The 14,906-nt window shown below is 34.7% G+C and overlaps 1 protein-coding gene across 2 annotated transcripts in view; it reads left to right on the top strand.

Annotated features, from left to right (window-relative positions):
* The window catches only part of LOC134542688 (uncharacterized), a 110,917-nt gene that overhangs the window by 81,452 nt on the left and 14,559 nt on the right, over positions 1-14,906 (top strand). For both annotated transcript variants that reach the window (XM_063387149.1, XM_063387148.1), the window contains exons 3-5: positions 1,611-1,787; positions 3,332-3,456; positions 3,864-3,999. In XM_063387149.1, the coding sequence (XP_063243219.1) occupies positions 1,611-1,787; positions 3,332-3,456; positions 3,864-3,999 (438 nt within the window). The remainder of the gene's footprint in view (positions 1-1,610; positions 1,788-3,331; positions 3,457-3,863; positions 4,000-14,906) is intronic.

Raw genomic sequence — 14,906 nt, 5'->3', positions numbered from 1 at the left:
AGGACAGGTATGAAGACAAAAACTGGCCTAGTACTTACTCTTCAGAGTTTATTAGTGTTGAATTTTTTGATTTACTTTATTTCTTTAGAATCGTTTTCCTTGAATATTGCGCAACCATAGTAAATACTTATATTAAAGACTTATTATTCATTTCTTCATCACATACCACACATTGTATTTCTTGGTTACTGTATGGAAATTGAGATAAAAAAAATTGTAAAAAATATAATATTAATTTGTGTAGCTTTGCCCTTGGATTGTTTTCAGAAATGATATCTGGCCCTCGGAAAGAATGAAGTTGGCAGTCACTGCACTACATCACCAGGCAGTTGACAGGGAAGGGGCAGGAGTAAAATACCCGGGGCCATGGCACCAAGTTTGGTTTGTGTGGGGAGGGGGGGGGGGGGCTGTTGAGTTTCAAGATTTTTTTTTTAAATGCTTTGGTTTGCCATGATAGTACGAAAATTGCAAGTCTATTGTTAATAGAATTCCTTACATGTAATGTGATTTGCACAGATCATGTTTACAGTTATGGCCACATTAAATTTAACATTCTTAAGATTTTTTTTTTAGTTGCTTGGTCTGAAAAGTTGTACATTAAAAAATTATGGAGAGGGCCTGACAAAAATATTTGCCCTTAGGCCCTTGGTTTTTCTCAATGGCTCTGTATGTCACTGCCACTGTACTGCAAGTGTAGGTGGCCAACCTGCGGCACGGGGGCCATTTTTGTGCCCGCCACGTCAGCAGGGAAACTACTACTCGACTGCTAAGCAAATTGAAGTCAAGCAAGATGAGATGTATTTGAAAATTTTTGATTTTTAAGCGATGTTTCTACATTTCTGTAAATGAGACCTGCAATTTTACTATTAAGAGTTGCATATACTTATGTTCTATCACAAATCAAAATGGTGTCAAATATGAGAACAAAGACCAAGGAGGTTGGAGGCTTAAAAGACCCTATGAGACATAACATTGACCAGTTTTTTTTTTTTTTTTTGTAATTGGCCCTCTCTTTTAAAAGGCTAGTTACATTCATTGACTTGTTGATAACGATGGTGTTAGGTGAAGTAAATTTTCGACAGAGACCAATTTTTCAGTGATTGTTAAACGGGTTACTTCCGTCAAAACATTTATCGATTACTCAAAAGTGGTTTGACTTCAAATTACTTGAATATACTTAGACCCATTCTAATGAATTTATAAAATAAAATCAAAAGAAAGAATCATTTAATGTTAATTTATGGGTGCCAACAACTTCTAAGTAGTTGTAATAAATTGAATATTTATATGAATTAAAAAAAAAGAAACAAGAAAAGAGTGTGAATGTTTTGACTTAAATATGAATGCCACAATATCAGTATAGTGAAAGTGAACAGATACATTGAAGAAGATATTCAAGGAAACCTGAGAAGGAACACAGTTCAAGGAAACTTGAGAAGGAACCATTTTATCATTTGCCTGCTGGAGTGATTGAAGAGAATCACAGAACACCAAAACTAGGTTGGCCAGGCTGTGGGCTTGAATGCAGGTCCTCTGTGATGCGAGTCCAATGGGCCCTGGTCCACGGTGTTCCCCGCTGGGTGGGTGACGGGGACTGTCCTCCCGCGCAGGCCTGCTGAAGCACAGCGACGGCTACGTCCTCAAGCCGATCCAGAAGCCGGACCACGGGGAGCGCGAGATCAGGTTCTACGAGGAACTGCAGGGCTCGGACGACCCAGTCTGCGCGGAGCTGAGGAAGTTCACGCCGCGGTACCTGGGCTCCACCACCGTCAACATCAACGACAAAGGTGGGGGCAGTGCTGCAAAAAAAATTGTTGACAGGTACCTGAAAAAGAAACCTACAGTTTGGGCTTAAGACTTGTTCTCTCTTCTATGTTGGCGATTCCATTATTGTGACATTACTTTGGTTCAAGTACTGTTCCTTTAAATAGCCGTCTTGAAGTTTATGTTTCGTTCCAAATGTTTCCCATTAGACATGACTAATTGTTGTAAAATGTTATGCAAGAATTAATTATATTGTGTACGCAATATTTTACAGCTCACACATAACACATACTAAATATCAAGTGACAAAGTATGAAACGGAACACAAAATGTAAAATTCCTAATGTGATAAATTAAAATAAAATAATATAATAAAAAGTTTATAACCAAATTGGCATGAAGACATGGCCTTAGCAATGTAGTACTTTATACTGAAATTTTGATAAATTTAAACCATCCTATAATTTTTTCCATGACCAACCTTGCAAAACTGTCCAAAAAAATTGTATTAAATCAAACTTCCAGTTGCATGAATCATTTAAAGAACATCCGATAAGGATTTAAATATTTATTATTTAAATAAAAAATCTATCACATTAAATACTTTGTAATGAGGTGCCACATATGTACTTATTCACAGTCCATGAAGGCTTTGAAATTAAATCTTGGGGAAAAATCTCTGCCAACAAAACTGGGAATGAAAAAAAGTGTTTACATTTGATATCTAGCCAGTTAGGTTAGCAGCACATTAAATAAAAAAAAATTGTGTGGAGTCCGCACACAACAAAAGTGAAACTTCTTGCTTATTTTGTTATCAGGTATAGGAAACATAACTATCTTTGGCTGAGGTCGCAGATAAAAAAAATGAAAGTATATGAGCGATAAATTATGCTGTTGTGCAAGTATGCAGTTGTGAAAGTATGCTGCGTCATTTCCACCTCTCCCCTGCCGTGTCCTCTACCATTTCCCACACCACACACCTCATGCATTTGGAATTTTCGTAATGCTAAAAAATTTTAGCCCCCTCAGCAAAGAAGTTTCACTTCAAAAAGTTATAATTTAGAAATAAAGGGTATCTGTATGTTATTTATCTTAGATACGTAGTCTAAATTATGTGGGCATAAATCTTTACAACTTGTATCCCAGAAAATAACAAACACAAACATTTTGCCAGTATTAAATAAAACAGTAAAACAAATTCTTACAGAACTTCCTTCCTACTCTAAAGGAGTTCTTTAAATTTTTTAGAAAATAGAGAAATAGAACTGTTGTTTAGTTGACCTGATATTTTATAGAAACTGTTACATATGATGTTATATAACCTGCTAAAGTTTGCTTTACGAAAACTGTTACCTTTCCTTAATTTTACCATTATTATGTATGGATTGCACATTAATTTATCTAGACATTTACTATATATATTATTTTAAGGAGGTACAGTACAAATGTTTTTTTCCTTCTAAATTTATTTTTCATTGTAGGACTTGACATGTTCTATATCCTGGAGCCTTGACTCCATGTGGAATCCGCAGAAGAAAAATGAATGACACAAAACGTGTTGTTGCAGGTATGAAATGCCTCATGCTGGAAGACGTGACAAGTGGGTTTGTGGAGCCGTGCATCATGGACATAAAGATTGGTCGCCAAACCTGGGACCCTGAGGCGTCCATGGAGAAGATTGAAAATGAGAGGGTATGTCCTTTTGTACTTTCACTCTACACTCCTCTGCGACACATTTAGTATTTCTTTAGAATGTTGTACTTATTTTTTTAAGTATGCCAATCATGAAAAATAAATCTCTTTGAAAAATGATACCACTGGGCCAACTGAAAACAGAGATATTTTTTTTTATTCTATCCACGTTGTATGAGATTTTGCTTATCATAGGTTGCTGAGGTTCACATTAACTCGGTTAATCTAGACTCTACTGTATTTATATAAAATTATAGAATAACTAATTGTTAACTATACAAAGCAAAAGAAAATTAATTAATTAATGTGTTTCTGAAGTCATTTAAGTTAAATGCAAACTGTTTTCATGTGTTGGAGAGGATAAACACTTGGAATTACATGTTATCATGAAATGTTTACTCTTCCAGGCGAAGTACGTAGAATGCAGGAAGCATTTTGCGTTCTGCATACCAGGCTTCCAAGTGTACCGAACGACGACAGGGAAAGTCCTGCGACTGGGCAAGGACTACGGGAAGAAGCTAGACAAGGACACTGTGAAAGAAGGTATGCTAATTGGTCACTTCAGTGTTTTAACATCATGTTTAAACTCCTGTATGTATTTAGTTCTCCTTCAATGTCTTTAATTGTGAAACTATCTGTGGTACCCACTTTCACACGATTAAATTTAGATTTTTAATGTGGCAGGTTTTCTTTCCAACCCTTTAAAAAACTGATATCTAAATTAATGTAAATTACAACAATTTTTTTTTTTCATATTTGACCTTCAAATGCATATTTATTTAACCAATATCGTGCAGTATGGTGACAGTGATGATTACAGAAATACTGGATTAAGATCCAAAAATCATGTTCAGTAACAACATGTTTTCATTCCTGCATTTCTTTTTTCTCTCTTTATAATATTAGTGTTTATAAATTCTGAAATACCATCCTACATAAAATTTCTGCTCACAGCCTAAACTATGGAACCACAAATATTTTAAAATTTATACAACTACTGGCCCCAAGGATTTCAAATAAATGATAGTATATCTGTAAATTAAAATTCATCTTTGGGGAGAGAAGCTTATGCAGTGAGTAGTTGTGTTATTTTTGCCTTTCTTTTTTTATTTTCAATGCGATTTGCCTTTTGAATAAAATAAGTGTTTTATAATTAAACACACAAACATGCCAGAAAATAAGTGGTAGCAGTAGACCCAAAGCTTGAATGAAGTGGATAAAGCTTATAGGTTGGCGAAAGTTGAGTAGGTTGTGACTTTTGAATGGCAGTTTGTGAAAGTAAATATTCATAGTTTTGAAATGTGTGAATACTAATTAATACCCTTGTTTTAAATACTTTTGTATGGTATATTAATTTTTCTTTGGTATTCCTTTTAAAACTTTATTAATGTTCAATAGTCCGGTAAGGTCGTGGTCCTGATCGTGCTGAAATTAAGACTTTCACTGTGTTTGTTATGTATGGATTACATACTGTGTAAGAGTACACGTCACAGAGCCTAAAATTTTTCAGCCTAAAATTAGGCTGGATGTATTTTAGGCTGAGTGACTGTAGGCTGAGTGACTATAGGCTATGTTACTTTAGGCTGGATGTATTTTAGGCTGAATGACTTTAGGCTGTACGACTTTAGGCTGAGTGACTTTAGGCTGAACGATTTTAGGCTGTGTGACTGTAGGCTGAGTTATTTTAGGCTGAATGACTTTAGGCTGTACGACTTTAGGCTGAGTGACTTTAGGCTGAGCGACTTTATGCTGAATGACTTTAGGCAGAACGAAATTCTGATCTTGGCTGTTAATGTATGTGAGCGGTTGTATTTTTAGGCTGAACGATTTTAGGCTGAATAAATTTAGGCTGAGTGACGGTTCTGATACGCAATGGCATAAAAGTTTAAGTTTTGTGCGCTTCGCATCTCATGTAGTAACATATTTTATTCCTAGGTGGCAGCACTGATACGATATATCGTAGAGGACGGTAGTGTCAGATTTCACCTGAAGATGGTGCCATGAGCACTACATTTTCGACCTTTTCATTCAGCGGCAATAACAGCTAAAGCCACAGAAATTAAACTTAAATGTATAATGAATTGGCAAGGCGAACACAACAAATATGTTGCAAATACTAAAAAGAATAATAGTAGTAATACGTTGAGAATTGCCATAGCGTTATGAAAATGTAATAATAATATACAAAACATTTCACTTAATTGGTAGAGGTCGATTCTAAATGAATGTGTGCATTAATTACAAAAATAATCTATAACCTATTTTTAATAAATAAAAAAAACATTTTGGCAGGTCAGTTATTTGTAGACTCAGTGCTATTTTGTGCCAAAAAATTAAAACCATACTGAACGGCTTGAAATTGTGTTAACAGACACATTTAGAATAAATTGTGGACGTTATATCCACCACGCTACCATTTGACACTGGCGTCCTTTTCTTTGTTAATATGTTTTGTATGTGTACCTATAATTCAAAGTTTTGTAATTATTCTATGACATGTTTAACAACAATTTTTCTTGAAGAATTGCACTAATAAGTTTTAGGGTTCGCATTGGTATATTGTAGGAAGATGTAACTTTCTTGCGACGCGATATGTGTGTCATATTACAATAATATTAAATTCTTTTGAATAATTGTGAAGTGTGTGCATTTTGCATGGTTTTTTGCAGTTCAAGTTCAACAATGTCAGAAAATTTGTTATCTGTGAGATTTTTTGAGTACACGTCACTGAGCGTCAGCCTAAGAATACAACTTAAGACGGTACAATAATCACTGCAATACGAAATAATTAGCAACTAGACACATTTAATAATAAATTTAATAAATCTTGTGGCAAAAAATTCAATAACAATGTTCTTGTCACCATATCACATAATGTGAAAATAAAATAATGAAAGACTTTACGTCCAAGGAATGAACATTGGCTATCATAAACCACACATATAACAGACACAATTACCATTAAAATTGCATAGCTTTGTAGAGCTTTACAATAAATTCTTCACTGGGTCTTTTACTTTTGTGAATAGTACTTGAATTATTCCCTGGGTAAATCAGTAAATAGATCAACTGAAATTCATTTCTCGGGACCTCTGGGCTAGTACATTTTAAGATATATTCTATTATACGTCAAGCACGAATTCAAGAATACCAGTAACGTTTGAGCGATGACGTGAATTAAACTCACATATTTTAGTACAAAATACACTTCCGAAAAGTATGGGTCGACAATTTTACTAAACGAATTTTCCATGATTCCCTCGTAGGCTTCTCTTGTGGTGACGCTTGACATCGTGCACTAAAGAAACTATTTAAAACTGAATTTTAAACCAATTAACACTGTATTTTTACCTCAAACTGTAGAAAACTTGTTTACTGCCAAAACTATGCTGATAATAGAAGATTAAGGGCCGAATTTATAAACGACATTCGAATGACTGCCGGCAAGCCGCCGGCTGTCACCCACCCAGCGGCTTACCGGCGGCAATCCACCCTTTCCTAGTTATAAACATCTGCCATTTGACCGCCCGAAGAGTGAGAGTTGGATGGCTCTTCACCTTGAAATGTGGCAACGTTGCTGTGATTTTTGTGTTTGAAATACTTCCGAACCACACTTTTTCGATATTTTGGAAAACGCCTTCGAAAATCATTTGCATTTAGCTTGTTATTGTTTTTGACTGTGAGCTAGGTGGCTCGAAAGTCGGAAAATAGTTTTAAGGTTATAAAATGTAAATACTAGAGTATGTGTTAAACATACTGTCATTTTGAAGAAATAATGCTATTTACTTGAATATAGATAAGCGCGACGTGACGGAATACAAGAAACTTGAGGCAATTTGAATTAAGAAATTTAAACATGTAAAAAGGTTAGGGTGCATTAGGATTTGTCATATTTCTACAAATTGCTTTCGTCCTATTATATATGTCCTAAAAAAATTTAATTCAACAACACATATTCAATAAAATTGTAGTTTGGATAATAAAATATTATGGTACACAGTCAAATGACTTACTCAACTCACGCATATTTGCTTGGATAAAGTTGTTAGTGTTAAATGAATTTAAAACCATGTTGACTAGAGATCTAACAGCAGTTGTATCTTTACCTGTTCTAAAACAAAATTGATTTTCTGATCTTTAAGATGGGGAGGGAAAATCAAAAAACTACTACCCTGCGTTTTTTTTTCCAGCAAAAACCAAGCATAGTGGCAATGTCAGTTCAGAGTGTATCAGAAAATATGATCCATAGGCCACTCACAGTACAAAGCTCTGTTAACTCTGAACGTGCCATTAGCACAGACAACTACACAACTTAGGTCAACTACTCCATAAAGAATTGTAGTTCAACTTATGGTTGCATGTTGGAAATCTTGCACAGTAGACCTAAAATTAAAACAAAAAAACGTGCTTTCTATCATCTGTAGCACCAAAACTAAGCAATAATGTCAGTAGGTAGTGTACATAATAACCTAGTTACAGTAACGGGGTAGGATGGTTTAGGAGAGGATTGGGTCCTCCCAATAAAGTGTGATTCATTAACCTTTCCTAATAATTCTTCTTGTACCATTTTTGTTTTGTCCTACTGAGCGAAAGTGGCATTTGGAAAATGATGGTTATTAAATTAGTCATTTATTTAATCACATGGTTGTTGTATTCGAGTTTTGCAAACACTACTGATTTGCAAAACACCACCAAGAAAACATCACATCCATTGTACAATTACTTGCTCGTTACCACAATTATATTAATCGCAGTTTGACTGTCTCCAAGTTGGGTTAGCCACTCTATAATTGTACTCTGTAATTAAATCATCTGATCATGTGTTATACCTATCATATATGTATAACTTCTATGACTAGTCTGTATATAATTACTATTATTTCATGAATGAATTGTAGTTGCTATAGGTAATAGGACAACTATTATTATTATTTTTATACGGGCGCCACACTTTAATATTACTATATTACTCATAAATATTTCCACTGCTATAAGTGGTTTTTCAAATGCGGCTTATGCCCAAAGTTACCCATTTCAAATATTAATACAACTGAAAATTATCACTTTTATTTATTAAAATTATGAATAAGTGTAAACACAATAACATTAAAGCTTAGTTTGACACACATAAGGTGATTAACACTGGGAAACAAGGTTGCTTACACATAACTCATATAAAATAAAATAAAATATAAGTTATCTACATAGTTATGTTGGGCACAACCGAAAGCAAAAGTTCATTTATGCTAAATAATAATACTTAAAGTGAATTAAAAATCAACTAACTCAGTTCCCTCGGATCACACAAGAATCTTTAAGTCGAGACTACTGGCTGAAAGTTAAGATAATTATGTTGTGCCATGACGAAAACCAGAGGCATTAACAGGAACAATCAGTTACTAGGCCGAAACAGTTAATATAAGGGGTTCGTGGAACACAAAACTTCAGGCCTAAATACATTAAACTTTCGTACCTTATATTTCCATAGATAAAGGTAGCCCCGGTAATTAAATATTACCGTAACATTCGCCCCGGCTCAGGGGCGCAACAGCTCACTTATTCAGTGAAATATCTGCTGAAAATATAGCTGAATTCCGCGTCGGAAATGCCCGACGCGGCCACACACACCAGCCACAAAAATGGCACACAAAACCTTCCTCTTCATTATTCTCTCCAAAATTATATCGTCAAAATTCCAACAATGCCTAAATTTTCCATTTTAAAGGTCCGCCGATCCATAGACCAATCACCTTCTCTTAATCACATATCTTTTTCAAACATTAGAAAATTTTGTCAAAACATAGAGACATTGCTACTGCTCTGAGCAATAAACAAAATAAACTCTAGAGATTATTACAATTGAAAGACATATAAATTTGACATAAATAAAATTACGTGAATTGAAGTAAACAAACACTGAAAAATATAAATAAACAATTTAAACTAAAGTTTCAGTGTTCTGTGATACTTAGTATTATCACACCATGTTATATGGTTTTGTGAAAGTAGGATTAACATCTTCTTTAAAAGATTGCACTCTGATGTTAGGTTTTGTTTACAAATACCGATACACACATATTTACAAACTGTACGACTATTTAAATTTATCACGTAGCAGTAATCAAACGGGTCTGCCATGTCCCAAAAGTATCTTTTTCGTACCAGCAATTATTCCGTTTACTCGATTTGTTTGTATAAGCTGAAAACTAGGGATGGGTCGATTCGATTCTCCGATTCCTCGATACCACCGATTATTAAAAAATTTGGGTACTCAGTATCGGGTACTAAAAAAGGGCAAGGTAGGTTAGGAATCGGTGAAGTTAAGAAAATACAGTAGTAATATATTTTCGTCTGAACTTTACTTACTTATTTTAATATATCTTACCTGCCGTATGCGCATAAAATTCCTAATAATGCTCATTATTATTAAATATTAATTTTATACGAATAAAAATAAATAAAAACAATGTTACCGGGCATGTTTAACCTTTAATTAAAACTCCACGATCGAAGAACATTATTCCTCACTCATGTATTAGACATAAATAAATTGTAAAAAGGGTTATTAATTTTATTTGCAGTTAAGAAAAGTCCATTGCTTTTTGTGAAGAAAGTGACGGTTATGAAACGAGATCACATCACGTGTCGTCACCATTTTAGTTGTGAGTAGAGCTGTAGCAAACCGTATGTATTCGTTACTGAGTAACGGGTGCGGCATCTAGTAACGAGTAACGAAACGTTACACACGAATGCATTTCGTTACTCGCATCTTTCGTATGTTTCACGCATGCGCGCGCGTATTCGTTACAAAGAACTATGTTTGTTTATTAATAAAAGTATAATTTGGAAATTCGTCGTCCAAGTTTTTTACTGTTTATTAAAGGTATTGTGTGTGTAGACAAAGTTTTAGATTCGAACAGAAACAACGTAAGAAAGTATTTTTTTACAAATTATAAATATGTATGTTTTTGTTTTTTATAATCGCGTATTTTCACGTTTTATGTTCTTATCTTAAAAGATATATTATAATAAAGCCGCTCTAATGAGAGTTAATTGTTTCTTGGTTAACAATAGCTGTTAATTATCAGATATTTTTGATTGTTTATATTCGATTTATTTTTATTTACGTGACGTCATACTGTACGCGTACGAAATACGACTCGATTCGATGCTGTTACATAGCATGTGCCATGTCATGCGGTATCAGAAGTAACGAGTAACGATACGAAAGTAACGAGTACTAATTTTTATAATAACGAATACATACGGGTACACATTTTTTCGTTACTTTTACACCTCTAGTTGTGAGCCATTCAAGGATGATGGCCTCCACAAAATCTCTGGTGGCCATAAAATATAAAGTCAAGTCGAAACGTATCGATTCGTTGCGTACGGGACAAATTGTATAATGAAAGCAACAATCGATAATAAAGAATTCTCTGGCCATACCGCCAACAGAGGCTCGTGTTTATTTCTTGCAAAGGAAAACCGTAATAATTACTAGAAAAACACTTGAAAATAGTTTTAGCAAAACAATATTTGTGCCAAATAAATAGCATAAATACGAAACGATTCACAGTAACCTCAATAGCACAACGGTGAATTACGGCGTAATTCACCGTCGTGCTATTGAGGTTACTGTGAATTGTTTCGCATTTATGCTATTTATTTGGCACAAATATTGTTTTGCTAAAACTATTTTCAAGTGTTTTGCTAGTTTGTTAGTAAAAAAATGTTCGCCGACTGTCGTTTCAAATTACAATGCGAATGGTCTGATATTGTATCAACATGTCTAAAGTTTGGGAACATTTTCGCATCAATAGTGAAAATGACAAATATGCAATTTGTAATCATGGTAGTGCGCAAATTTCACGGAGCGGTACTTATAAATCTACAACCAATTTAATGAAGCATTTGAAATCCCGGCACACATTACTACCAGAAAAAATAAGTCTTTGAAGAAAAACAAACTTTTGTTTACAGCACTGTCACCAACTAAGTCAAAAGGTACCACAGAAAAAAATAGTGCTACCTTTGAACCCATTTTGAACAAAGATGTTATGTTATCAGCGTTATCGCCTGTTAAATAACCCTGTCTAAATGTTGAACTTCTTTGTGCACAGCCTAGTACTTACTAACAAACAAACTTTATGTGAAGATGCTTCTTCACTGGTAATTAAAAAAAAAAAAAAACAACCCTCAACATTTCATCCTAAGTTTATAATTATCCTTTATACATGTTATTATCATTATGTAATGCATTCAATTCTTAAGTAGTTTTAATTATGTGACCAGAATTACCAGGAATCGAAAACTGGAATGACTCGGAATCGAGAATCGAAATTTAGGAATCGGTACTGGTATCGGAATCGATAAAAATGTGTACTCAACCCATCCCTACTGAAAACATTTTGCATATGCCACCTAACCTCATCAGATATGTTGCCATTTTCACAAATAGAGATGTCGGATGTCCGCTGGAGGACCGCTGGCAGAACGCCAGACCTCATCCACCCTGGAGTGGAGGTCGGTTGTTCGCCGGCGGTCAACCGACCTCCGGAAGAGGACTATAATCTACGAAACCATCGATTGCGCTGGAGGGCGGTTGGTTTGGTTGTCATTCGAATGAAGTTTATAATTACGGCCCTAAGTTTCTAAACTATTAATTAGGATGAATTGAGACATGACTACGCCTCAGTCACGTCTTCATCGGACAAGGTTCGAATCAGCAGCACGGAATTTTTGCTAACAAAGCCAAAATCTCATTTAAACTGTGCACCAAAGATATAAAAATATAGGTGACACTCAGTAAGGAAATATTTCACAAAGCAGTAATAATTCAACTGGCATAGTAATATGAGAATGTTCTAGCATAGAGAAAAACAAATAAAATATTAAATGAAATAAATAGCGTTATTGTAAAGAAATAAATCAATTAATAATTCTTAAAATAAACAAACAAAAATATGTTAATATTGGTCAGTGGGTAATTAGGCTATAAGTAAATAAACAAAATCTTAAACAGATAATTTTAACTAGACAAATATCAATATTACTAAACCGGATAAATAAACAACTTCTGTGAATTGATTCTTTCACAATAATTTAATTGAGTAGCATAAGTTTTAACACTACATATAGCACTTGAAGTGCATGATTATATGCCATTTGTGGTACATACAGAGATAGTCGAATAAGATTGTATCAAATCAAGATTTCCAAACTGACATGTTTTCCCCCGGAAAATTAACATATTATGGCAAAGATGATGAACATATAAATCTTTTTTTAAGTGTTGGTTTATGAAACTATAGCGTTTGCACATTAAGTAGAGTACTAATCAGTTATGAAGAAGCTGTTCACGCAAAAATAAGAAATTCCATCTCCAAAGGTATGGGAGTTGGATGAAATATGTTTTCAATAACTGGTTCAATATTTTTGATGCGTTATCGATACGTGATTTAAACTTAAATTGGTCACTCCAAATAATGTCATAAGATCAGTTAGTTTTATGAGTTTTTTTTTCGAAATTCAACGTATTAGGAAGTGAAATTACTAGTTATTTTAATCTACGGTCTGAAGTTCGCACCGATTAAACGTGGGGCATTTAAAATCAAATTTTAATATATTATTCCAAGGCAAAACATTATTACAAATTGCTACGAATATTTAACGCCAGCAAAGCCGTGAGTGGACGTGCATGCGCAGGTAGTATTCTAAAATAGGAACCGAGTTTATCTAAGTTCCCATGCAGCAAACTACAGTTGTCCGTTTGCACGTTTACTGCTGGCAATGCTGGGTAGCTTCTGGCTATGATAAATAATGGCTCTGCTAGCTTTTTAGCTTTGGCCGACTTTCGAAAATATAACACTAGAAATTTCATTTATGACCCATTGGTAGAACTCAGATTGCTGTGGCTGTGAGCTGCTGCATTGGTGATGGCCCACATGCTACGCATCAAGTTATAAGTGGTCCAATTTTGTTTGTGTGTACTCATGAATATATATTTACTTACCCTGCCTAATTTTTTCATTAGCTCTCCAATGTAGTAAAATCATTTTAACCGATTACACAGCTGCAGGCCTAAATCAGGTTCATGTTGAACTTGAACTTGAGTTACGTGGCCAGCACACTCGTGTGAATATTGTTCATTGAACTTGTTCAAGGTTGCTTTAATTTAAATTTAGTGTACGTGCATATTACAAAGTTCTATCATCTCACATGATACTACCAAACATGTATGAAATGGGGAGGGTACCCGAGGGCAGGTATTGTACACCGAATGCAGATTTCTGTCTGGGAGCCCGGACGCAACTACGTGCCTTGAAGGATGATATTAAATTAGGCCGTACAGCGGAGAGTTGACGGAAACAGAAGATTCTCTAGAAAACTAGCCCGCCAACGGCAACGTCCACCACGGTTCCCACTTGCGAAAAATCGGGGGCTGACTCCACCGGAGATCGAACGTGAATCGCCTTTGTGGGTGTCAAGTGGTCTGACCACACTGACACTACTATCACCACTCACAAAATACTATTACGATGCTATGTATGAATGCAAAGTAAGATTATATTTATTTTAACTACAAAGCTATGTACAAAATGGGAATGCCCACAACTACATCTATAAACTAATCGCAAACTTTTTTTTTAAATTATTGTTCACTGTTAGCATGCCTGCATATTAATTTCAGGACCGGAGGTTCGAATATTGGCACTGCTTTGAAAGTTTGAAACAGAAACAAATGGTAAGCACAACAAATAGAAAAGTAATTCAAATAGAGGCAAATATGTTGCGGGCATAGTATAGCATTGTTAAAGTTACCAAGTTCGTTTGCAAACTTAACAGAATCAGATGGTAGGCACAACAAGTAGGAGAGTATTTTAAAATGAAGCAAACGTGTTGCGGGCATTATATAGTACTGTTAAGGTTACCCAGTTTGATTGTAAACTTTTAACAGAATCAGATGGTAGTCACAACAAGTAGGATAGTATTTTAAACCGAAGCAAGCTTGTTGCGGGTACGATATAGTACTGTTAAGGTTACCCAGCTAGTTTACAAACTTTTAACAAAATCAGATAGTTTCTAGAACCAAGTTATTGTAACTGTAACGGAAAGTGATTGGTGCTGCTTGCGAAACAGTTTGTTGGCTCAGCAGTAACATGTTTAGTAATTTTTACAATACTTCGAGACAGTATTTTTAATCATTTATACATTTGTAACAACAAAACTGTCTGTTCTGTCTACAGAGAATATAGTTCCTCCAAGAGAAAACGCGTTACAAGATTTGGATTGTTACTCAAACGATAGTTATTGTAATGAAGTAGGAAACAATCTGTTAATATTACTAAAGTCTTGTTGCAGGTACCATTTAAACGGATTACAGAACAGTTTTGTTGATATCTCAGTGACTATTTTTCTCAGTGGATATTTACAGACATTTTTACTGT

Source organism: Bacillus rossius, assembly GCF_032445375.1.
Source record: "Bacillus rossius redtenbacheri isolate Brsri chromosome 9 unlocalized genomic scaffold, Brsri_v3 Brsri_v3_scf9_1, whole genome shotgun sequence".
Classification (NCBI taxonomy): Eukaryota; Metazoa; Arthropoda; class Insecta; order Phasmatodea; family Bacillidae; genus Bacillus; species Bacillus rossius.
This window is presented reverse-complemented; position numbering and strand designations above follow the sequence as displayed.